A 27249-nucleotide genomic window follows, 5' to 3' on the forward strand; every position below is an offset into this window, starting at 1 on the left:
GGGTAGATACCCCTTAATCATGCATCATATTTTATAGAATAATTGGGAAGCGCAGCTTATACTGTCATTCTTTGAAGTTTGTTTATATCAGTAATTATCTCTCGTACATAATTTATTTAGGTTATAAAAACATATTTTCTATAAGTGATGTATAGACTTATAATTGACCTCTTTGGACCTGCTTCTATCCAGCAGTTGAAGAGGGATGATTTCTTGTACATCCACTGCCCAAATGCCCACAAGCTGTAGATGATCATTTGCCAGTAAATACCTGGTGATAACCATTGTAGTCCATGTTGCCAGGCAGGGGGAATCCTGGAGCCAAGTAGAGCTCTCCCTCAAGCATCTCAGGCTTGATGAACTCTTCCAGATAAGTCCGGCATAGCCGCCTATCCCAGTCATCTGTAATGTGCCCGCCGTACATGATCTCCCCAAAGAGATATCGCAGGTCATCATATGGTACCTATGTGACAACAAGCAGTAGATGAAGAGCACATATTGTCATTACTGGGGGATAAACACAACCTGCACACAGCCCACTGATACCCTTTATATAAGCCGACAGCAGCTAAAGTATTATAGGTGTTTGTAGCAGGGAAAAAGCAGACCCAGGATCATGTCCAGGATGGTCATGTAGAAAACTACGGATGCAGATTACTTACACAGTAAAAGTGAAAAAGGGATTTGGCTTATGCATAAGTAGAATAGGTCACCTGGGAACAAGTCACACAGCTGTAATGTGCAATAAGCTCCAGTATTACATAGCAAAATGCTACATAGATGTATAAAGAGGATTATTTAATAACATGAAGCAATTCATACACAAATTATTATTTCAGAATGTACAGTTTCTAACACGTTTTAGGATTTTAATGTCTCTGATGTCAAAATAATCTGTGTGAAAGAAAGACGGTAGACAGGCGGCTTTCAGCTTAGAGAAAGATATCTGCATATTTGCTGATTTTTTATTATCAATGCAGATGGTTTCATACTGGTCAAAATAGTGCATGAGAAGGAAAGTGCACTGTGCTGTACTGCCAATTCTATGGGCCAGGTTTCTGAACATATATACATGGGGAGAGATTTCAATGTGTTTGTATATTAATGGAAACCTACTCTGTAATGAAATATATAAACAAAATCAGTTTAGCTAATTTAAACCATTTTATCAGGAAGCAGTGAGGTTAAGCAGTTTGTCAAAGGATGGCAAATTCTAACCTTGTGTGGAAACAGTATCTGTTCATAAGGCTACTCATAAGGCTACTCATAAGGCTACTCATAAGGCTACTCATAAGGCTACTCATAAGGCTACTCATAAGGCTACGCATAAGGCTACTCATAAGACTACTCATAAGGCTACTCATAAGACTACTCATAAGGCTACTCATAAGGCTACTCATAAGGCTACTCATAAGGCTACTCATAAGGCTACTCATAAGGCTACTCATAAGACTACTCATAAGGCTACTCATAAGGCTACTCATAAGGCTACTCATAAGGCTACTCATAAGGCTACACATAAGGCTACACATAAGGCTACTCATAAGACTACTCATAAGGCTACTCATAAGGCTACACATAAGGCTACACATAAGGCTACTCATAAGGCTACTCATAAGGCTACTCATAAGGCTACTCATAAGGCTACTCATAAGGCTACGCATAAGGCTACGCATAAGGCTACTCATAAGACTACTCATAAGGCTACTCATAAGACTACTCATAAGGCTACTCATAAGGCTACTCATAAGGCTACTCATAAGGCTACTCATAAGACTACTCATAAGGCTACTCATAAGACTACTCATAAGGCTACTCATAAGGCTACTCATAAGGCTACTCATAAGGCTACACATAAGGCTACACATAAGGCTACTCATAAGACTACTCATAAGGCTACTCATAAGGCTACACATAAGGCTACACATAAGGCTACTCATAAGGCTACTCATAAGGCTACACATAAGGCTACTCATAAGACTACTCATAAGGCTACTCATAAGGCTACTCATAAGGCTACTCATAAGGCTACTCATAAGACTACTCATAAGACTACTCATAAGGCTACTCATAAGGCTACACATAAGGCTACACATAAGGCTACTCATAAGGCTACTCATAAGGCTACTCATAAGGCTACTCATAAGACTACTCATAAGACTACTCATAAGGCTACTCATAAGGCTACACATAAGGCTACACATAAGGCTACTCATAAGGCTACTCATAAGGCTACTCATAAGACTACTCATAAGGCTACTCATAAGGCTACTCATAAGGCTACTCATAAGGCTACGCATAAGGCTACTCATAAGACTACTCATAAGGCTACTCATAAGACTACTCATAAGACTACTCATAAGGCTACTCATAAGGCTACTCATAAGGCTACTCATAAGGCTACTCATAAGACTACTCATAAGGCTACTCATAAGACTACTCATAAGGCTACTCATAAGACTACTCATAAGGCTACTCATAAGGCTACTCATAAGGCTACTCATAAGGCTACACATAAGGCTACACATAAGGCTACTCATAAGACTACTCATAAGGCTACTCATAAGGCTACACATAAGGCTACACATAAGGCTACTCATAAGGCTACTCATAAGGCTACTCATAAGGCTACTCATAAGACTACTCATAAGGCTACTCATAAGGCTACTCATAAGGCTACTCATAAGGCTACACATAAGGCTACTCATAAGGCTACTCATAAGGCTACTCATAAGGCTACTCATAAGACTACTCATAAGGCTACACATAAGGCTACTCATAAGGCTACTCATAAGGCTACACATAAGGCTACTCATAAGGCTACACATAAGGCTACACATAAGGCTACTCATAAGGCTACACATAAGGCTACTCATAAGGCTACTCATAAGGCTACTCATAAGGCTACTCATAAGGCTACTCATAAGACTACTCATAAGGCTACTCATAAGACTACTCATAAGGCTACACATAAAGCTACTCATAAGGCTACACATAAGGCTACACATAAGGCTACTCATAAGGCTACTCATAAGACTACTCATAAGGCTACTCATAAGGCTACTCATAAGGCTACTCATAAGACTACTCATAAGGCTACTCATAAGGCTACTCATAAGACTACTCATAAGACTACTCATAAGGCTACTCATAAGGCTACTCATAAGGCGCCATAGTTTTTGTTGACAGTTTTACTTGACACAGAACATATATAGCTTCAATTATAAAGATGCTAGTGAGAAGCAGAGATGTATGTGGTTTAAAAAGTCACATAAATGGAGAGACTTAAAGGGACATTCCAGCCAAAATTGAAATCCATGTGGATGCATTTCAGTTTTGAGTAGTAGCATTTTTGTAATGTACATGTATTAGCAAAAATGCTTCTAATAAAAGCTGTAATGGTTTCAAAAAGTGTATTTAAGTATGCACCGTGCACCAGCATTTTAAACACAGCTCTTGCTCAGAGAGTGCTTGTAACATCTGGTAATGACTCAATTTATTAATTGCTGACATAAAACAAGCCCCACTGATGTTCTGAACAGCTGCATTATTTAAAATGCGGGTGCACTGGCAATATCTAGATATGCTTCACATGCACGTGCAGAGAAAAATGTTAACACCAAAACAGTAATAACTTTCACTAGAAGCATTTTTCCCAATACATGTATATTGCAATTATTTTTCTATTCAAAGATGTAATTCATCTATGTGCATTTACATTTTGACTGGAATGACCCTTTAAGAGCAAGTATCTCCCATGAGCAACCACCTCCCCCAGACAAGTCTCCTACCATACCTTGGCATTGGCCTCCAGGTAGTTGTACAATACGTTGACAGAGATGGTAAGATCCCCAGTGTTAAATGGGTAAGAGCGGTTCCAGCCCTGAGGACCAAACTTTCTTCTTTCTGCCACAACCGCATGGAAATAACACAGTGCAAACAGGATGCTCTTAAATTCTGTTTCTCGGGCGCACATCTCCAGCGTGTCCTGAGTAGGCAAACAATGTCCACAATAAGTTTCAGTTGTTTCCAGCTATCTGCTTTTATGATATCTAAACCCTACAGGAGAGTTGTCTACAATGAGGGTATTACTACACATACAAAGGGTGGGTCATTGACCACTGGGAAATAAAAACAACCGCAACAGGTCTAGTCTGTTGACTGAAAATACTACCTGGTTGAAGTTGTCCAAGGCTTTGTGGAGGTTTGCATGCATTCCGGTTGGGGGCTCGTTGGTGATTTTGATAGAGTTTTCCAAGATGCCCTGTGGTATAATGTGTCCATCTACAGAAGCAGCTGGCTCTGCACTGATGAACACACGGAAATCCTGATGACTCCCCTCACTGTGATGTTCAAGCTTCTTCTCCAAAGAGCTGAGCCACTTGGCCACTAGATGAATATTCTAGAAAAGGTACATGGGAAGGTCAGCGTGAAATGCCACCATCAGTAAACTAAATGCCAGATGACCTACTGCAGTAAATATTTCTATAAATAATATGCTATTGTCATTGGTACTCTGACACCATAGACAGTTACTCCATGAAATATTAGACCCTAGTGCTCTAAAGTCTGATAAAATGTGTTGCTCAGTGAGAAAGACTTCCCGACCTGCTCAGGGTTTTTTTTCTCCTTTTTTTCTCCTGTTATTCAATTTACAGAGTGATTCAAACTCAGCGAAGCAACAATGTATGAAAATGAAGGGACGTTCAAGAATTAAATTAACGTAGTTAAAGTGGCATTTCAGCTAATAGATGGCGACTTCAGATAAATTAGCAATATCTTTCCTTTCTCCCTTCACCAAGAGTGTGCACTAACCCTAACATATAATCTCATTTTATTAGCTGAGAACCTATAACTCTGTAACTTTACCAGGACCATAAATACCCTCATGGTGCCAACAAACTGATCTGTAAAACGTGTGCAATTGATTCCCATCACAAGGGTTAACTGATGCTATGGGGTTTTCAACATAACTGTTGCAGACACTGGTTTAATTTGCGGTACTGCTAACACCTGCACACTGGTATATGTCCCCATACCTGCACTCACACCTACACACTGGTATATGTCCCCATACCTGCACTCACACCTACACACTGGTATATGTCCCCATACCTGCACTCACACCTACACACTGGTATATGTCCCCATACCTGCACTCATACCTACACACTGGTATATGTCCCCATACCTGCACTCACACCTACACACTGGTATATGTCCCCATACCTGCACTCATACCTACACACTGGTATATGTCCCCATACCTGCACTCACACCTACACACTGGTATATGTCCCCATACCTGCACTCATAGCTACACACTGGTATATGTCGCCATACCTGCACTCATAGCTACACACTGGTATATGTCCCCATACCTGGACTCATACCTGCACACTGGTACATGTCCGCATACCTGCACTCACACCCACACACTGGTACATGTGCCCACACCTGCACTCATACCTACACACTGGTACATGTTCCCATACCTGCACTCACACCTACACACTGGTATATGTCCCCATACCTGCACTCACACCTACACACTGGCATTATATGTCCCCATACCTGCACTCACACTTACACACTGGTATATGTCCCCATACCTGCACTCATACCTACACACTGGTATATGTCCCCATACCTGCACTCACACCTACACACTGGTATATGTCCCCATACCTGCACTCATAGCTACACACTGGTATATGTCGCCATACCTGCACTCATAGCTACACACTGGTATATGCCCCATACCTGCACTCATACCTACACACTGGTATATGTCCCCATACCTGCACTCACACCTACACACTGGTATATGTCCCCATACCTGCACTCATAGCTACACACTGGTATATGTCGCCATACCTGCACTCATAGCTACACACTGGTATATGTCCCCATACCTGGACTCATACCTGCACACTGGTACATGTCCGCATACCTGCACTCAAACCCACACACTGGTACATGTCCCCATACCTGCACTCATACCTACACACTGGTACATGTCCCCATACCTGCACTCACACCTACACACTGGCATTATATGTCCCCATACCTGCACTCACACCTACACACTGGCATTATATGTCCCCATACCTGCACTCACACTTACACACTGGTACATGTCCCCAAACCTGCACTCACACCTACACACTGGCATTATATGTCCCCATACCTGCACTCACACTTACACACTGGTACATGTCCCCATACCTGCACTCATACCTACACACTGGTATATGTCCCCATACCTGCACTCACACCTACACACTGGCATTATATGTCCCCATACCTGCACTCACACTTACACACTGGTATATGTCCCCATGCCTGCACTCACACCTACACACTGGTATATGTCCCATATCTGCACTCACACCTACACACTGGTATATGTCCCCATACCTGCACTCACACCTGCACACTGGTACATGTCCCCATACCTGCACTCACACCCACACACTGGTACATGTCCCCATACCTGCACTCATACCTACACAATGGTACATGTCCCCATACCTGCACTCATACCTACACACTGGTACATGTCCGCATACCTGCACTCACACCTACACACTGGTATATGTCCCTATACCTGCACTCACACCTACAAACTGGTATATGTCTGCATACCTGCACTCACACCTACACACTGCTATCATAAGTCCCCATACCTGCACTCACACACTAGTATAAGTCCCCATACCTGCACTCACACTTACACACTGGTATATGTCCCCATATCTACACTCACACACACTGGTATATATCCCCATACCTGCACTCACACCTACACACTGGTATAGGTCCCCATACCTACACTCACACACACTGGTATATGTCCCCATACCTGCACTCACACCTACACACTGGTATAGGTCCCTATACCTGCACTCATACCTACACACTGGTATATGCCCCCATACCTGCACTCACACCTACACACTGGTATATGTCCCTATAGCTGCACTCATACCTACACACTGGTATATGTCCCTATAGCTGCACTCATACCTACACACTGGTATATGTCCCCATACCTGCACTCACACCTACAAACTGGTATATGTCCGCATACCTGCACTCACACCTACACACTGGTATTATAAGTCCCCATACCTGCACTCACACACTGGTATATGTCCCCATACCTGCACTCACAACCACACACTGGTATATGTCCCCATACCTGCACTCACACACACCGGTATATGTCCCCATACCTGCACTCACACCTACACACTGGTATAGGTCCCTATACCTGCACTCATACCTACACACTGGTATATGTCCCCATACCTGCACTCACACCTACACACTGGTATATGTCCCCATACCTGCACTCACACACACTGGTATATGTCCCCATACCTGCACTCACACCCACACACTGGTATATGTCCCCATACCTACACTCATACCTACACACTGGTATATGTCCCCATACCTACACTCATACCTACACACTGGTATATGTCCCCATACCTGCACTCACACACACTGGTATATGTCCCCATACCTGCACTCACACACACTGGTATATGTCCCCATACCTGCACTCACACACACTGGTATATGTATACCTGCACTCACACCTACACACTGGTATTATATGTCCCCATACCTGCACTCACACTTACACACTGGTATATGTCCCCATACCTGCACTCACACCTACACACTGGTATATGTCCCCATACCTGCACTCACACCTACACTCTGGTATATGTCCCTATACCTGCACTCAAACCTACACACTGGTATATGTCCTCATATCTGCACTCACACCTACACACTGGTATATGTCCCCATACCTGCAATCATAGCTACACACTGGTATATGTCCCCATGCCGACACTCACACCTACACACTGGTATATGTCCCCATGCCGAGCACTCACACCTACACACTGGTATATGTCCCCATGCCGGCACTCACACCTACACACTGGTATATGTCCCCATGCCGGCACTCACACCTACACACTGATATATGTCCCCATATCTGCACTCACACTTACACACTGGTATATGTCCCATGCCGGCACTCACACCTACACACTGATATATGTCCCCATATCTGCACTCACACTTACACACTGGTATATGTCCCCATGCCGAGCACTCACACCTACACACTGGTATATGTCCCCATGCCGGCACTCACAACCTACACACTGGTATTTGTCCCCATGCCGGCACTCACACCTACACACTGATATATGTCCCCATATCTGCACTCACACTTACACACTGGTATATGTCCCATGCCGGCACTCACACCTACACACTGATATATGTCCCCATATCTGCACTCACACTTACACACTGGTATATGTCCCATGCCGGCACTCACACCTACACACTGATATATGTCCCCATATCTGCACTCACACTTACACACTGGTACATGTCCGCATACCTGCACTCACACCCACACACTGGTACATGTCCGCATACCTGCACTCACACCTACACACTGGTATTATAAGTCCCCATACCTGCACTCACACACTGGTATATGTCCCCATACCTGCACTCACAACCACACACTGGTATATGTCCCCATATCTGCACTCACACTTACACACTGGTACATGTCCGCATACCTGCACTCACACCCACACACTGGTACATGTCCGCATACCTGCACTCACACCTACACACTGGTATTATAAGTCCCCATACCTGCACTCACACACTGGTATATGTCCCCATACCTGCACTCACAACCACACACTGGTATATGTCCCCACACCTGCACTCACACCTACACACTGGTATATGTCCCCATAACTGCACTCACACCTACACACTGGTATAGGTCCCTATACCTGCACTCATACCTACACACTGGTATATGTCCCCATACCTGCACTCACACCTACACACTGGTATATGTCCCCATACCTGCACTCACACACACTGGTATATGTCCCCATACCTGCACTCACACCCACACACTGGTATATGTCCCCATACCTACACTCATACCTACACACTGGTATATGTCCCCATACCTACACTCATACCTACACACTGGTATATGTCCCCATACCTGCACTCACACACACTGGTATATGTCCCCATACCTGCACTCACACACACTGGTATATGTCCCCATACCTGCACTCACACCTACACACTGGTATTATATGTCCCCATACCTGCACTCACACTTACACACTGGTATATGTCCCCATACCTGCACTCACACCTACACACTGGTATATGTCCCCATACCTGCACTCACACCTACACACTGGTATATGTCCCCATACCTGCACTCACACCTACACTCTAGTATATGTCCCTATACCTGCACTCAAACCTACACACTGGTATATGTCCTCATATCTGCACTCACACCTACACACTGGTATATGTCTCCATACCTGCAATCATAGCTACACACTGGTATATGTCCCCATGCCGACACTCACACCTACACACTGGTATATGTCCCCATGCCGAGCACTCACACCTACACACTGGTATATGTCCCCATGCCGGCACTCACACCTACACACTGGTATATGTCCCCATGCCGGCACTCACACCTACACACTGATATATGTCCCCATATCTGCACTCACACTTACACACTGGTATATGTCCCATGCTGGCACTCACACCTACACACTGATATATGTCCCCATATCTGCACTCACACTTACACACTGGTATATGTCCCCATGCCGAGCACTCACACCTACACACTGGTATATGTCCCCATGCCGGCACTCACACCTACACACTGGTATATGTCCCCATGCCGGCACTCACACCTACACACTGATATATGTCCCCATATCTGCACTTACACTTACACACTGGTATATGTCCCATGCCGGCACTCACACCTACACACTGATATATGTCCCCATATCTGCACTCACACTTACACACTGGTATATGTCCCATGCCGGCACTCACACCTACACACTGATATATGTCCCCATATCTGCACTTACACTTACACACTGGTATATGTCCCCATGCCGGCACTCACACCTACACACTGATATATGTCCCCATATCTGCACTCACACTTACACACTGGTATATGTCCCATGCCGGCACTCACACCTACACACTGATATATGTCCCCATACCTGCACTAACACTTACACACTGGTACATGTCCGCATACCTGCACTCACACCCACACACTGGTACATGTCCCCATACCTGCACTCATACCTACACACTGGTACATGTCCCCATACCTGCACTAACACTTACACACTGGTACATGTCCGCATACCTGCACTCATACCTACACACTGGTACATGTCCCCATACCTGCACTCACACCTACACACTGGTATATGTCCCCATACCTGCACTCACACCTACACACTGGCATTATATGTCCCCATACCTGCACTCACACTTACACACTGGTACATGTCCCCAAACCTGCACTCACACCTACACACTGGCATTATATGTCCCCATACCTGCACTCACACTTACAAACTGGTACATGTCCCCATACCTGCACTCACACCTACACACTGGTATATGTCCCATATCTGCACTCACACCTACACACTGGTATATGTCCCCATACCTACACACTGGTATATGTCCCCATACCTACACTCATACCTACACACTGGTATACAGGGAGTGCAGAATTATTAGGCAAATGAGTATTTTGACCACATCATCCTCTTTATGCATGTTGTCTTACTCCAAGCTGTATAGGCTCGAAAGCCTACTACCAATTAAGTATATTAGGTGATGTGCATCTCTGTAATGAGAAGGGGTGTGGTCTAATGACATCAACACCCTATATCAGGTGTGCATAATTATTAGGCAACTTCCTTTCCTTTGGCAAAATGGGTCAAAAGAAGGACTTGACAGGCTCAGAAAAGTCAAAAATAGTGAGATATCTTGCAGAGGGATGCAGCACTCTTAAAATTGCAAAGCTTCTGAAGCGTGATCATCGAACAATCAAGCGTTTCATTCAAAATAGTCAACAGGGTCGCAAGAAGCGTGTGGAAAAACCAAGGCGCAAAATAACTGCCCATGAACTGAGAAAAGTCAAGCGTGCAGCTGCCAAGATGCCACTTGCCACCAGTTTGGCCATATTTCAGAGCTGCAACATCACTGGAGTGCCCAAAAGCACAAGGTGTGCAATACTCAGAGACATGGCCAAGGTAAGAAAGGCTGAAAGACGACCACCACTGAACATGACACACAAGCTGAAACGTCAAGACTGGGCCAAGAAATATCTCAGGACTGATTTTTCTAAGGTTTTATGGACTGATGAAATGAGAGTGAGTCTTGATGGGCCAGATGGATGGGCCCGTGGCTGGATTGGTAAAGGGCAGAGAGCTCCAGTCCGACTCAGACGCCAGCAAGGTGGAGGTGGAGTACTGGTGTTACGGTTACCCTTAGTCTCGCTGAGAGATGGACCGCTTAGTAGCCTGGATCCCTATTGCTAAAGAGGGGAGAAGCTGCTTTCCATAGTATTCTATATGAGTCTCGCAATATATAGAATAATCTCCCTTAGCTGCAGTACCGCTAGGATACCCTTCTGCCCACAAAAACGAGTCAACGCTGCGATTGAGGGTCAAACAAGAACTCAGGACTGGGATGCCCAGCCTGCTTTTTATTAAGGTTACATGCACACAGGGCACTCCCAGGGGGAGAGGGGGGGAAGCACAAAATCCCCCATCACACATTTAGATAGAGAGCACTGTCCTTTGACAGGCCACAATAGGATTACAGTACTTAAGATAACAAGTTTACAAGTTCATCTTATCAATTACCAGTCTGGCTCCAGAGGTGATTAGACAATAGTTTCTAAAAGCTGAAAAAAAAGAGTTAACTCTTTATGAAATGATACTTGTTACGGTTTTCTTGGAGCCCTTCTTAGGCGCTGGCTTGCTGGTTCAGGCATTGCTGCTGGGAAATAAGCTCTTCACAACAAAATAACTAATGCTTCTGTAACAGTGCTCCCTTTCTGTGGAACACTCTGGCAGACACGGTCTGACCCCTTTTCGGGGCAGACTAAGGCTGTCCAGACCGCTGATTATGCGGGGCTGAGGTCGGTTTGTCTGGACAACCCGTCGGCGTTGCCATTCTGTTTCCCAGGTCTGTAAGTAATGGTGAAATTGAAGGGTTGCAACGATAAGCTCCAACGTAATAGCCTGCCGTTATCTCCAGAGACCCGGTTCAGCCACACCAACGGGTTATGGTCGGTGACCAGAGTGAACTCCTGACCATATAAATAGGGAGTCAATTTCTTTAATGCCCACACCAAAGCCAAACACTCCTTTTCGACCGCTGCATAGCTGACTTCGCGGGGCAGGAGCTTCCGGCTGATGTAGGCAACTGGATGCTCCCCTCCATCTTCGCCTACTTGGCTGAGGACGGCTCCCAGCCCGAACATGGAAGCATCTGTATGGACGATAAAACGTTTGTTAAGGGCTGGGGCCGCCAAGACAGGAGCGTTAATTAGAGCATTTTTGAGAGCCTGGAAAGCCGTTTCACAGTGGGGAGACCACAGGACCTGTCGAGGTAAGTTCTTCTTGGTCAAGTCAGTCAGGGGTTTGGCAAGTGTGCTGTAGTCTGGTACGAACCGTCTATAGTACCCTGCCGTGCCCAGGAAGGCTAGGACCTGAGTCTTAGTGATGGGGGTGGGCCAATTGGCGACAGCTTCTATTTTGGCCGGCTCTGGTCGCTGCTTTCCACACCCCACCCGGTGACCCAGGTACTGTACCTCGGCCATCCCAAAGTGGCATTTTTCTGGCTTCAGAGTCAGGCCAGCAGCCCGGATCTGATCCAGAACCATTCCACATGAGCTAAGTGGTCCTCCCAGGACTCACTGTGGATCGCTATGTCGTCCAGGTAGGCGCAAGCAAAACTCTGGAAGCCATCCAGGAGCCTATCCACCAAGCGCTGGAATGTAGCTGGGGCATTCTTCATCCCAAACGGCATTACCCTAAACTGATATAAGCCGGATGGGGGTGACGAATGCCGACTTGGGGATAGCCTCCGGGGCCAGGGGAATCTGCCAGTAACCTTTGCAGAGGTCAATAGTGGTCAGGTAATTTCCCCTGGCTATACGATCGAGTAGCTCGTCTACCCTGGGCATAGGGTAAGCGTCCGTCACGGTATTTTCATTGAGCCTCCGATAGTCTACGCAGAACCGGGTGGTCCCATCTTTCTTGGGCACCAAGACAACTGGGGAGGCCCAGGGACTATCGGAGGGCTCAATTACCCTGAGCTGGAGCATCTCATCGATCTCCTTCTTCATTCCTGTCCTAACTGCTTCGGGGATTCGGTACGGAGCCTGGCGCAAGGGAGCTTGTCCCGGAGTATCTACCTGGTGGGTGGTTAAAGTAGTGTACCCTGGCTTCGGGGAGAAGGTGAGGTGTTTAGACTGGAGGAGTTGGTTGAGCTGCTCCCTTTCAGTGGGGCTAAGTCGGTCCCCTATCTGAACCTGCGCCACTATACCTGTGGGGATGCTCTTTTCTAATAGGTCTGGAATGGGTAAACTGTCGGGGTCTTCCTGAGGGGAACAACATACGGCCGTCACGTTCTCTGGCCGCTCAAAATATTCCTTGAGCATGTTTACATGGAATGTCTTTCTAAGATTGTTGTCGTGGCAGCTAGCTATCACATAAGTGGTGTCTCCCCTTTTCTCTACGATCTGGTAGGGACCCTGCCAGGACGCCTGCAATTTGTCTGTCTTCACCGGCTTAAGTACTAACACCTTTTGTCCTATGGTGAAGATTCTCTTTCGGGCCCCCCGATCGTACCATACTTTCTGTCTTCTCTGGGCCAACTGGAGATTAGCCCGCACGGATTTGGCTAATTGCTCCATTCGGTCCCTGAGTTCCAGCACGTATGGCACAATGGGGACACCGTCAGCCTCCAACTCTCCCTCCCAGTGCTCCCGGATCAGGTTTAGGGGTCCCCGTACCTTTCTTCCATAGAGCAACTCGAAGGGAGAGAACCCTGTCGTTTCCTGGGGCACCTCCCGATAAGCAAATAGGAGGTGCGGCAGGAAGCGTTCCCAGTCTCGGTATTCCTGAGTGAACGTCTTGAGCATTTGCTTGAGGGTCCCCTTGAACCTCTCACACAGCCCGTTCGTCTGGGGGTGGTATGGGGAGCTCAGGAGGGACTTAATTTTGCAAACCTGCCAGAGTTGTTGGGTCAATTCAGCCGTAAATTGGGTGCCTCGGTCGGATAGGATTTCTTTTGGAAATCCTACCTGGGAGAACACCTGTACTAGTGCATTCGCTACCGTATCCGCTTGTATGTTGGATAGGGCGACAGCCTCTGGGTACCTGGTAGCGTAGTCCACTACGGTAAGAATGTATCGCTTACCGGAGGGACTAGGGGTAGCCAGTGGTCCCACTAGGTCAATAGCAACCCGGCTGAAGGGTTCCTCTACAATGGGGCATATTTACTAGCTGGGCTTTAGGGTGATCGCCTCGCCTTCCTACTCGTTGACACACATCGCAGGTGTTACAGTAAGTTCTAACGTCAGCGTGCACCCCTGGCCAAAAGAACGTGTGAGTAATGCGGTGTAGGGTACGGGTAACGGCTAGGTGGCCTGCTAAGGGGATGTCGTGGCCTATTTTGAGGATTTCTTGACGGTATTTGTGGGGCACTACCAGCTGTCGCCTACGCTGTCCCCTTTTCTCTGTCCAGCGGTATAGTTTCCCTTTTTCCCATAAGAATGTTTCGTTATCTGCCCCGCCCCCTCCGGTCTCTGCTCGTTCCCGGTACTTTTGTAAGGTCGGGTCAGTCTTAGACTCTGCCTCGAAAGCATCTGGGGTGTCCCAGGGTATGGGGCCTAACCTGTCAGGCAAGGTCGGGGTAGGTCTTACCTGTGTCTCCCGCACTGGTGAGAGCTCTCGCTCCGTCCGGGCTTGGGCCCGTGTAGTCACTGGGTCCGCCTCGTTGTTGCATACTGGAGCATAGGCAGAAGTCATGGGGCCCAAATCGTTGCCCAGTAGTACTTCGGCAGGTAAATTATCCATTAGGCCCACGTTCACAGCCCCCTTTCCCGCTCCCCAATCAAGATGCACTTTAGCTGTTGGAATTTTGTACACATCCCCCCCCGCCACTCTAACGGCCACAGTCTGTCCGGATCGCTTGTGCTCTGGCACCAAATGACTCTGTACCAGCGTGATAGTAGCCCTGTGTCTCGCAATCCCTCGGTAGATCGCCCCTCGAGCCATACCCTCTGCCGATGGTGCTGGCGGTTATCTGAGGCAGCATATACAGGGTCTGCCTCGTGAAGCGGCCCCACATATCCCTCCATAGGGGCCTCTTGGTTAACACAGAGGGCCCGGGCCGGACGATAGGACCCAGAGGGGTAATTGTAATTCCTGGGTGTCTGGTGCGTATTAAGGGGGCAGCTAGCCATGAAATGCCCTGGTTGCTTGCATCGGTGGCAAGTCGGTCTGGGACGCTCAGAGCTGTTATTGGGTGGTCCTGAGTGTCGGACGGGCCTTGTGGGCACCGGGGCTCGGAATTCAGTACGAGGGGGTGCACGGTAAACCTCTCTGGGTTCGACCCGTGCTGGAGCTCGGTAGTTCATGGGTTCGTGAAGACGGGAGTCATAATGTTCATCGGCCAATTTGGCTGCTTCTTCTAAGGTAGAAGGCCGCCTGTCTCGCAGCCATTCCTTCCCTTGCTGTTCCATGCCATTATAAAAATGTTCTAAGAGAAACAATTGTAAAATTTCCTCCCCAGTCACCGCTTTACTTCCGCTCAGCCAGTGATTTGCCGCTCTCCGCATTCGGTGCGCCCATTCCATATGGGTATCGTTAGGCTTCTTTTCCGTGCCCCGAAACTGTCGGCGATACGTGTCCGGAGTTACAGCGTACCGTCGCAACAGTGTCTCCTTAACTAGCTCATACTGTGTCACTTCCTCAGCACCCAGAGTACGAAAGGCTTCCAGGGCTCGCCCGGATAGTTTCCCAGACAATATCGTGGGCCACTCTCTGTTGGGAATCTGGTGCAGGGCACATTGCCTTTCGAAGTCCGCCAAATATTCATCAATCCCTGTCTCGCTCTCTAGGAAGGGTCGAAATGCCGCATAGGGTATCTTGGGCCTCCCAGCATTTTCGACAGGGATGATTACCTGCGGGGCTTCAGCATTGCGGTGTGCATTCGCTAGGTTGAGTTCGTGGGCTCGAGTCTCTCGTATATCCTCGTCCGCCTCTGCCATCAACTGCAGTACCAATTCCATGGAGGGGTTCGGCCCGTATAATGAGAGCCTTTCCCGAACAATCCTGGTTTTTTCGTCACTAATCGTGGTCGGTGTTTCCGCCATTGTGAAGCTCTGATCCAGTTCGGTCAATTCTGCGATCAGCTCTCTCCTCGGCCGGTTGCTGGCGTACCCCCCTCTGCTTTCAAGTAAATCCTTTTGGGTTGTACGCTTCAATTTTTCGTAAGCGCTCTCCATCCGTTCTGTACCTCTCCTAGGAAATCCAGGAAAATCCCGCCGCTGCCGCCAAATGTTACGGTTACCCTTAGTCTCGCTGAGAGATGGACCGCTTAGTAGCCTGGATCCCTATTGCTAAAGAGGGGAGAAGCTGCTTTCCATAGTATTCTATATGAGTCTCGCAAATATAGAATAATCTCCCTTAGCTGCAGTACCGCTAGGATACCCTTCTGCCCACAAAAACGAGTCAACGCTGCGATTGAGGGTCAAACAAGAACTCAGGACTGGGATGCCCAGCCTGCTTTTTATTAAGGTTACATGCACACAGGGCACTCCCAGGGGGAGAGGGGGGGAAGCACAAAATCCCCCATCAAACATTTAGATAGAGAGCACTGTCCTTTGACAGGCCACAATAGGATTACAGTACTTAAGATAACAAGTTTACAAGTTCATCTTATCAATTACCAGTCTGGCTCCAGAGGTGATTAGACAATAGTTTCTAAAAGCTGAAAAAAAAGAGTTAACTCTTTATGAAATGATACTTGTTACGGTTTTCTTGGAGCCCTTCTTAGGCGCTGGCTTGCTGGTTCAGGCATTGCTGCTGGGAAATAAGCTCTTCACAACAAAATAACTAATGCTTCTGTAACAACTGGTTTGGGCTGGTATCATCAAAGATGAGCTTGTGGGGCCTTTTCAGGTTGAGGATGGAGTCAAGCTCAACTCCCAGTCCTACTGCCAGTTTCTGGAAGACACCTTCTTCAAGCAGTGGTACAGGAAGAAGTCTGCATCCTTCAAGAAAAACGTGATTTTCATGCAGGACAATGCTCCATCACAAGCATCCAAGTACTCCACAGCGTGGCTGGCAAGAAAGGGTATAAAATAAGAAAATTTAATGACATGGCCTCCTTGTTCACCTGATCTGAACCCCATTGAGAACCTGTGGTCCATCATCAAATGTGAGATTTACAAGGAGGGAAAACAGTACACCTCTCTGAACAGTGTCTGGGAGTCTGTGGTTGCTGCTGCACGCAATGTTGATGGTGAACAGATCAAAACACTGACAGAATCCATGGATGGCAGGCTTTTGAGTGTCCTTGCAAAGAAAGGTGGCTATATTGGTCACTGATTTGTTTTTGTTTTGTTTTTGAATGTCAGAAATGTATATTTGTGAATGTTGAGATGTTATATTGGTTTCACTGGTAAAAATAAATAATTGAAATGGGTATATATTTGTTTTTTGTTAAGTTGCCTAATAATTATGCACAGTAATAGTCACCTGCACACACAGATATCCCCCTAAAATAGCTATAACTAAAAACAAACTAAAAACTACTTCCAAAACTATTCAGCTTTGATATTAATGAGTTTTTTGGGTTTATTGAGAACATGGTTGTTGTTCAATAATAAAATTAATCCTCAAAAATACAACTTGCCTAATAATTCTGCACTCCCTGTATGTCCCCATACCTGCACTCACACCTACACACTGGTATTATATGTCCCCATACCTGCACTCACACCTACAAACTGGTATTATATGTCCACATACCTACACTCATACCTACACACTGGTATATGTCCCCATACCTGCACTCACACCTACACACTGGTATATGTCCCCATACCTGCACTCACACCTACACACTGGTATTATATGTCCCCATACCTGCACTCACACCTACAAACTGGTATTATATGTCCACATACCTACACTCATACCTACACACTGGTATATGTCCCCATACCTGCACTCACACCTACACACTGGTATTATATGTCCCCATACCTGCACTCACACTTACACACTGGTATATGTCCCCATACCTGCACTCACACCTACACACTGGTATATGTCCCCATACCTGCACTCACACCTACACTCTGGTATATGTCCCTATACCTGCACTCAAACCTACACACTGGTATATGTCCTCATATCTGCACTCACACCTACACACTGGTATATGTCCCCATACCTGCACTCATAGCTACACACTGGTATATGTCGCCATACCTGCACTCACACCTACACACTGGTATATGTCGCCATACCTGCACTCATAGCTACACACTGGTATATGTCCCCATACCTGCACTCATACCTACACACTGGTATATGTCCCCATACCTGCACTCACACCTACACACTGGTATATGTCCCCATACCTGCACTCATAGCTACACACTGGTATATGTCGCCATACCTGCACTCACACCTACACACTGGTATATGTCGCCATACCTGCACTCATAGCTACACACTGGTATATGTCCCCATACCTGCACTCACACCTACACACTGGTATATGTCCCCATGCCGGCACTCACACCTACACACTGGTATATGTCCCTATGCCGGCACTCACACCTACACACTGGTATATGTCCCCATGCCGGCACTCACACCTACACACTGGTATATGTCCCCATGCCGGCACTCACACCTACACACTGGTATATGTCCCCATGCCGAGCACTCACACCTACACACTGGTATATGTCCCCATGCCGACACTCACACCTACACACTGGTATATGTCCCCATGCCGACACTCACACCTACACACTGGTATATGTCCCCATGCCGGCACTCACACCTACACACTGGTATATGTCCCCATGCCGGCACTCACACCTACACACTGGTATATGTCCCCATGCCGGCACTCACACCTACACACTGGTATATGTCCCCATACCTGCACTCACACACACTGGTATATGTCCCCATACCTGCACTCACACCTACACACTGGTATAGGTCCCTATACCTGCACTCATACCTACACACTGGTATATGTCCCCATACCTGCACTCACACCTACACACTGGTATATGTCCCCATACCTGCACTCACACCCACACACTGGTATATGTCCCCATACCTGCACTCACACCTACACACTGGTATATGTCCCCATACCTGCACTCACACACACTGGTATATGTCCCCATACCTGCACTCACACCTACACACTGGTATATGTCCCCATACCTACACTCATACCTACACACTGGTCTATGTCCCCATACCTACACTCATACCTACACACTGGTATATGTCCCCATACCTGCACTCACACACACTGGTATATGTCCCCATACCTGCACTCACACCTACACACTGGTATATGTCCCCATACCTGCACTCACACCTACACACTGGTATTATATGTCCCCATACCTGCACTCACACCTACACACTGGTATTATATGTCCCCATACCTGCACTCACACCTACACACTGGTATTATATGTCCCCATACCTGCACTCACACCTACACACTGGTATTATATGTCCCCATACCTGCACTCACACTTACACACTGGTATATGTCCCCATACCTGCACTCACACCTACACACTGGTATATGTCCCCATACCTGCACTCACACCTACACTCTGGTATATGTCCCTATACCTGCACTCAAACCTACACACTGGTATATGTCCTCATATCTGCACTCACACCTACACACTGGTATATGTCCCCATACCTGCACTCATAGCTACACACTGGTATATGTCCCCATGCCGACACTCACACCTACACACTGGTATATGTCCCCATGCCGGCACTCACACCTACACACTGGTATATGTCCCCATGCCGGCACTCACACCTACACACTGGTATATGTCCCTATGCCGGCACTCACACCTACACACTGGTATATGTCCCCATGCCGGCACTCACACCTACACACTGGTATATGTCCCCATGCCGGCACTCACACCTACACACTGATATATGTCCCTATATCTGCACTCACACTTACACACTGGTATATGTCCCCATGCCGAGCACTCACACCTACACACTGGTATATGTCCCCATGCCGGCACTCACACCTACACACTGGTATATGTCCCCATGCCGGCACTCACACCTACACACTGATATATGTCCCCATATCTGCACTCACACTTACACACTGGTATATGTCCCCATGCCGAGCACTCATACCTACACACTGGTATATGTCCCCATGCCGGCACTCACACCTACACACTGGTATATGTCCCCATGCCGGCACTCACACCTACACACTGATATATGTCCCCATATCTGCACTCACACTTACACACTGGTATATGTCCCCATGCCGGCACTCACACCTACACACTGATATATGTCCCCATATCTGCACTCACACTTACACACTGGTATATGTCCCCATGCCGGCACTCACACCTACACACTGATATATGTCCCCATATCTGCACTCACACTTACACACTGGTATATGTCCCCATTCCTGCACTCATACATAATGAATCCACAAAAGAAGGCAGCACCTTGCAGTATAAAACTATCTTTATTTCCACATACTGGAATAAAAAGGTGACGTTTTGGGGTAGAGAACCCTTAATCATGGTATGATTAAGGGTTCTCTACCCGAAACGTCACCTTTTTATTCCAGTATGTGGAAATAAAGATATTTTTATACTGCAAGGTGCTGCCTTCTTTTGTGGATTCATTGTGGCTAAAGGGATTACAGCACCCTTTTTGGCCTGCATCTGACAGTGGAGCTGAGCTACAAACTGTTCTAGTGTTACTATTGCACTCATACATACACACTATTATGTGTCCCCATACCTGCACTCACACCTACACATTAGTATTATATGTCCCCATACCTGCACTCACACACTGGTATATGTCCCCATGCCTGCACTCACACACTGGTATATGTCCCCATACCTGCACTCACACTAACACACTGGTATATGTCCCCATACCTGCACTCATACCTACACACTGGTATATGTCCCCATACCTGCACTCGCACCTACACATTGGTATTATATGTCCTCATACCTGCACTCACACTTACACACTGGTATATGTCCCCATGCCTGCACTCACATCTACACACTGGTATATGCCACCCCCATACTTGTACCTACACACTACTGCACTCACACTTAAACACTGGTATATGCCCCCATACCTGCACTCACACCTTCACACTGGTATATGTCCCCATACCTGTACTCACACCTACACACTGGTGCATGTCCCTATACCTGCACTCACACCTACACACTGGTATATGCCCCCATACCTGTACCCACACACTGGTAAATGCCCTTATACCTTACCCACACTTGCACACTGGTATATGCCCCATACCTGCACTCACACCTACACACTGGAATATGCCCCATACCTGCACTCACACCTAAACACTGGTATATGCCCCCATAACTGCACTGACACCTACACACTGGTATTCGTCCCCATGCTCGTATCAACAACTACACATTGATATATGCCCCCATACCTGTACCCACACACTGGTAAATGCCCTTATACCTTACCCACACTTGCACACTGGTATATGCCCCATACCTGCACTCACACCTACACACTGGAATATGCCCCATACCTGCACTCACACCTAAACATTGGTATATACCTTATACCTGCACCCACACACTGGCATATGCCCACATAACTGTACCCACAGCTTTACAGTGTTATACACCCCCATACCTGCACCTAGACTCTGGTATATGCCCATATACCTGCACCCACACAGTGGTACACCCCCATACCTGCACCTAGACACTGGTATATGCCCATATACCTGCACTGACATCTACACAGTGTTATACACCCCCTATACCTGCACCTAGACACTGGTATATGCCCACATACCTGCACCCACACCTACCCAGTGTTATACACCCCCATACCTGCACCTAGACACTGGTATATTCCCATATACCTGAACTGACATCTACACAGTGTTATACACCCCCCATACCTGCACCTAGACACTGGTATATGCCCACATACCTGCACCCACACCTACACAGTGTTATACACCCCCATACCTGCACCTAGACACTGGTATATGCCCATATACCTGCACTGACATCTACACAGTGTTATACACCCCCCATACCTGCACCTAGACACTGGTATATGCCCACATACCTGCACCCACACAGTGTTATACACCCTCATACCTGCACCTAGACACTGGTATATGCCCACAAACCTGCACCCACACCTACACAGTGTTATATGCCCCATACCTGCACCTAGACACTGGTATATGCCCATATACCTGCACCCACACAGTGTTACACCCCCATACCTGCACCTGGACACTGGTATATGCCCACATACCTGCACCTAGACACTGGTATATGCCCACATACCTGCACCCACACCTACACAGTGTTATACACTCCCATACCTGCACCTAGACATTGGTATACGCCCACATACCTGCACCCACACATACACAGTGTTGTAAACCCACATACTTGCACCTAGACACTGATATATGCCAACATATCTGCACCCACACCTACACAGTGTTATACACCCCCATACCTGCACCTAGACACTGGTATATGCCCACATACCTGCACCCACACAGTTTTATACACTGCTATACCTGCACCTAGACACTGGTATATGCCCACATACCTGCACGCACACCTACACAGTGTTATACATCCCCATACCTGCACCTAGACACTGGTATATACCCACATACCTGCACCTAGACACTGGTATATGCCCACATACCTGCAAAATAACCCAGTGCCCTTCTTTAGCAGCCAGATCCAGGGCTTGCTCAGCCACAATCTCCTGGCCCTGACCCAGAGACACATTATGAAGATTACAGTTATCAAACGTGTAACCCAGCTTCTTCCCTGCAAAATGCAAATAAACAATCTGTAAGAATTAGCAGCACTTACAAACAAATAATAATAAAACGTCATGGCAGGATATTTGTGCATCCTTTTATATAAAACCGACCATGTGCCAGGTAATATAGTGCAAGAGACCGGGATATCTGTGTCTGTAAGGGCCACTGGTCACATGGCACATTGTTAGTACCTTGTTTTTCCACATCCTTGAGAGGATCCACTCCAGGGGACAGGATAAAGAATATGGGAGTAGCCGGTCCAGATTCCTCATAGGATGTGGCAAAGTCCAACTCTCTCCCAACGACATATTTACTGCCCAGCTTCTCCTCCACAAAATCTCTGCAAACCATAACAAAACCATCAGTGGGTGGCACAGACGTCACCTAAACAGCATTAGAGTTTTCATTTTGAAAATAATTCAATTTCAAGGTTGAAAACTTTTTTTTAAATTTACTTTGCTTTTGTATACTTGTCCAACACTATACATGCTAATACTTTGCATCTACACACACATACACACCTAGACATATACACACACACACATACCTAGACATATACAAACACACATACCTAGACATAAACACACACACACACATACACACCTAGACAAATACACACACACATACACACCTAGACATATACACACACACATACACACCTAGACATATACACACACACATACACACCTAGACATAAACACACACACACACCTAGACATAAACACACACACATACACACCTAGACATAAACACACACACATACACACCTAGACATAAACACACACACATACACACCTAGACATAAACACACACACACACCTAGACATAAACACACACACACACACACCTAGACATATACACACACATACACACCTAGACATATACACACACATACACACCTAGACATATACACACACATACACACCTAGACATAAACACATACACACACATACACACCTAGACATATACACACACACATACACACCTAGACGTAAACACACACACATACACACCTAGACATATATACACACACATACACACCTAGACATATACACACACATACACACACCTAGACATAAAAACACACACATACACACCTAGACATATACACACACATACACACCTAGACATATACACACACATACACACCTAGACATAAACACATACACACACATACACACCTAGACATATAAACACACACATACACACCTAGACATATACACACACATACACACACCTAGACATATACACACACATACACACACCTAGACATAAACACACACACATACACACCTAGACATATACACACACATACACACACCTAGACATAAACACACACACATACACACCTAGACATAAACACACACACATACACACCTAGACATAAACACACACACATACACACCTAGACATAAACACACACACACATACACACCTAGACATATACACACACATACACACCTAGACATATACACACACACACATACACACCTAGACATATACACACACATACACACCTAGACATAAACACATACACACACATACACACCTAGACATATACACACACATACACACCCATACACACCTAGACATATACACACACATACACACCTAGACATATACACACACACACATACACACCTAGACATATACACACACATGCACACCTAGACATATACACACGCATACACACCTAGACATATATACACACACATACACACCTAGACATATACACACACATACACACCTAGACATATACACACACATACACACCTAGACATATACATACACACACACACACACCTAGACCTATACACACACACATACACACCTAGACATATACACACACATACACACCTAGACATATACACACACATGCACACCTAGACATATACATACACACCTAGACATATACACACACATACACACCTAGACATATACACACACATGCACACCTAGACATATACACACACACACACACACACCTAGACATATACACACACATACACACCTAGACATTTTCACACACACACACCTAGACATATACACACACACATACACACCTAGACATATACACACACACATACACACCTAGACATATACACACACACATACACACCTAGACATATACACACATACACACCTAGACATAAACACACACACATACACACCTAGACATAAACACACACACATACACACCTAGACATATACACACACACATACACACCTAGACATATACACACACACAGACACACACCTAGACATATACACACACACATACACACCTAGACATATACACACACACATACACACATAGACATATACACACACATACACACCTAGACATATACACACACATACACACCTAGACATACACACACACACACACAGACACACACCTAGACATATACACACACAAACACACCTACACATACAAACCTAGACACACACATTCACACCTAGACATATGCAAACACACAAACACACCTACACATACACAGACCCACACACACCTACACATATACACACACACACACCTAGACATATACACACACATACACACCTAGACATATACACACACATACACACCTAGACATACACACACACCTAGCAGGGTTGGCTCCAAGGGGGGACATTGGGGGACAATGCCCACCCAAACGGAATGTTGTGCCCCACCAAAAAATATTGATATGATCATACGTTTTAAAAATAATAAATAAATAATGAATTGTTAAGTAATGCTGCATGCTGGTGGCAGAGTTAGCTGCCAAACTGTGAGGTCGCATCACGCATCTGCAAGGAGCTCCGTGTCTTAACCTCTTATTTGGAATTGGAAGTAAATTAGAGACTTTATGGACTTGTCTTTAACCCTATTAATTTTACCTAACTATTGTGAGTTACTCATTTTCTTAAACAATAGATTATGATAAGAATATGATTGTATCATATAAATATAAACCGTGCCTAAGATTACAGTACACTTTTGAGGCGTCGATAGAAGCCAGTAGCCATTTATAGACTTACTAGTCCTAAAGCCCGTGTACACGGACCAATTTTTTAAGTACCGCGGTTCCAACCCTTGCTCCCTCTCTCTTTTGCGCTCTCTCCCCCTCTCTTTTAAGCTCTCTCTCTCCCCCCATATTTTGCGCTCTCTCCCCCCTCTTTTGCTCTCTCTCCAATCTTTTGCTCGCTTTCTCTCTCTTCAACCCTCTTCTGCTCTCTCCCCCCTCTTTTGTCCTCTCTCTCTCTCCCCTCTTTTGCGCTCTCTCTCTCCCCTCTTTTGCGCTCTCTCTCTCCCTCTTTTGCGCTCTCTCTCTCCCTCTTTTGCGCTCTCTCTCTCCCCTCTCTTTTGCTCTCTCTCTCTTCCCCCTCTTTTTCTTGCTTTCTATATTTCTCCTCTCTTTTGGTGTCTCCCACCTCTTTTGGTGTCTCCCACCTCTCTCCCGTTTGGTCACGCCCCCTTCACGCGTGCTCCCAAAAGGTCACATCCCCTTGTCATGCCCACGGGGCCACGCCCCCTTGTCACGCCTGTCAGTCACACCCCCATCATGGCATGCCCGGCCACCCCCAACCAGGCAGCTTCCGAAGTGCGCACTCTGCTGATCAAGGCCAGGTATGTTTGTCCTCTGCAGTCTCTACTGCGCATGACTGCATCTGACAAACATACCTGGCCTTTTATTTATATGATACAATCATATTCTTATAGGTACACAGTACATAGGTTGTATTAAGTAGCCTGATATCCGTTAGTTATTGCGAAACCGGTATAGCTAAATCTAATCTACAAAATGACCAGTACCTGAAAACCGAGTATCCTCACTGCTATTGCAAACAAAGGGGTTACTTGTATTGGGGGGTTTGGGGTGCATGGCTGTTTAGGGGACATGATTGAGATTTGAGAATGAGTTTAAGGGTTTTGGATCAGGGTGATTAAGGGGTGAATTGTTTTTAAGGAGCTGTTGCACTGGGGGTCTCAAGTTTAATGGCTCTGTTTTAGTGCACTGCATAGGATTTAGACTTAATTATTTTACATACGCCTAGATTTAGAGTTCTGCGTTAGCCGTCAAAACCAGCGTTAGGGGGTCCTAACGCTGGTTTTGGCCGCCCGCTGGTATTTAGAGTCAGTCAGGAAAGGGTCTA

The 27249-nt window shown here is 46.3% G+C and overlaps 1 protein-coding gene across 1 annotated transcript in view; it reads right to left on the bottom strand.

Annotated features, from left to right (window-relative positions):
• The window catches only part of DNAH9 (dynein axonemal heavy chain 9), a 739144-nt gene that overhangs the window by 37743 nt on the left and 674152 nt on the right, over positions 1–27249 (bottom strand). The window contains exons 60-64 of the mRNA XM_053688948.1: positions 23301–23449; positions 22986–23113; positions 4175–4402; positions 3797–3988; positions 272–463 (exon numbers count right to left, since the gene is read on the bottom strand). Of these exons, the coding sequence (XP_053544923.1) occupies positions 272–463; positions 3797–3988; positions 4175–4402; positions 22986–23113; positions 23301–23449 (889 nt within the window). The remainder of the gene's footprint in view (positions 1–271; positions 464–3796; positions 3989–4174; positions 4403–22985; positions 23114–23300; positions 23450–27249) is intronic.

The sequence above is a fragment of the Bombina bombina genome, chromosome 1 (assembly GCF_027579735.1).
Source record: "Bombina bombina isolate aBomBom1 chromosome 1, aBomBom1.pri, whole genome shotgun sequence".
NCBI classification, from domain to species: Eukaryota; Metazoa; Chordata; class Amphibia; order Anura; family Bombinatoridae; genus Bombina; species Bombina bombina.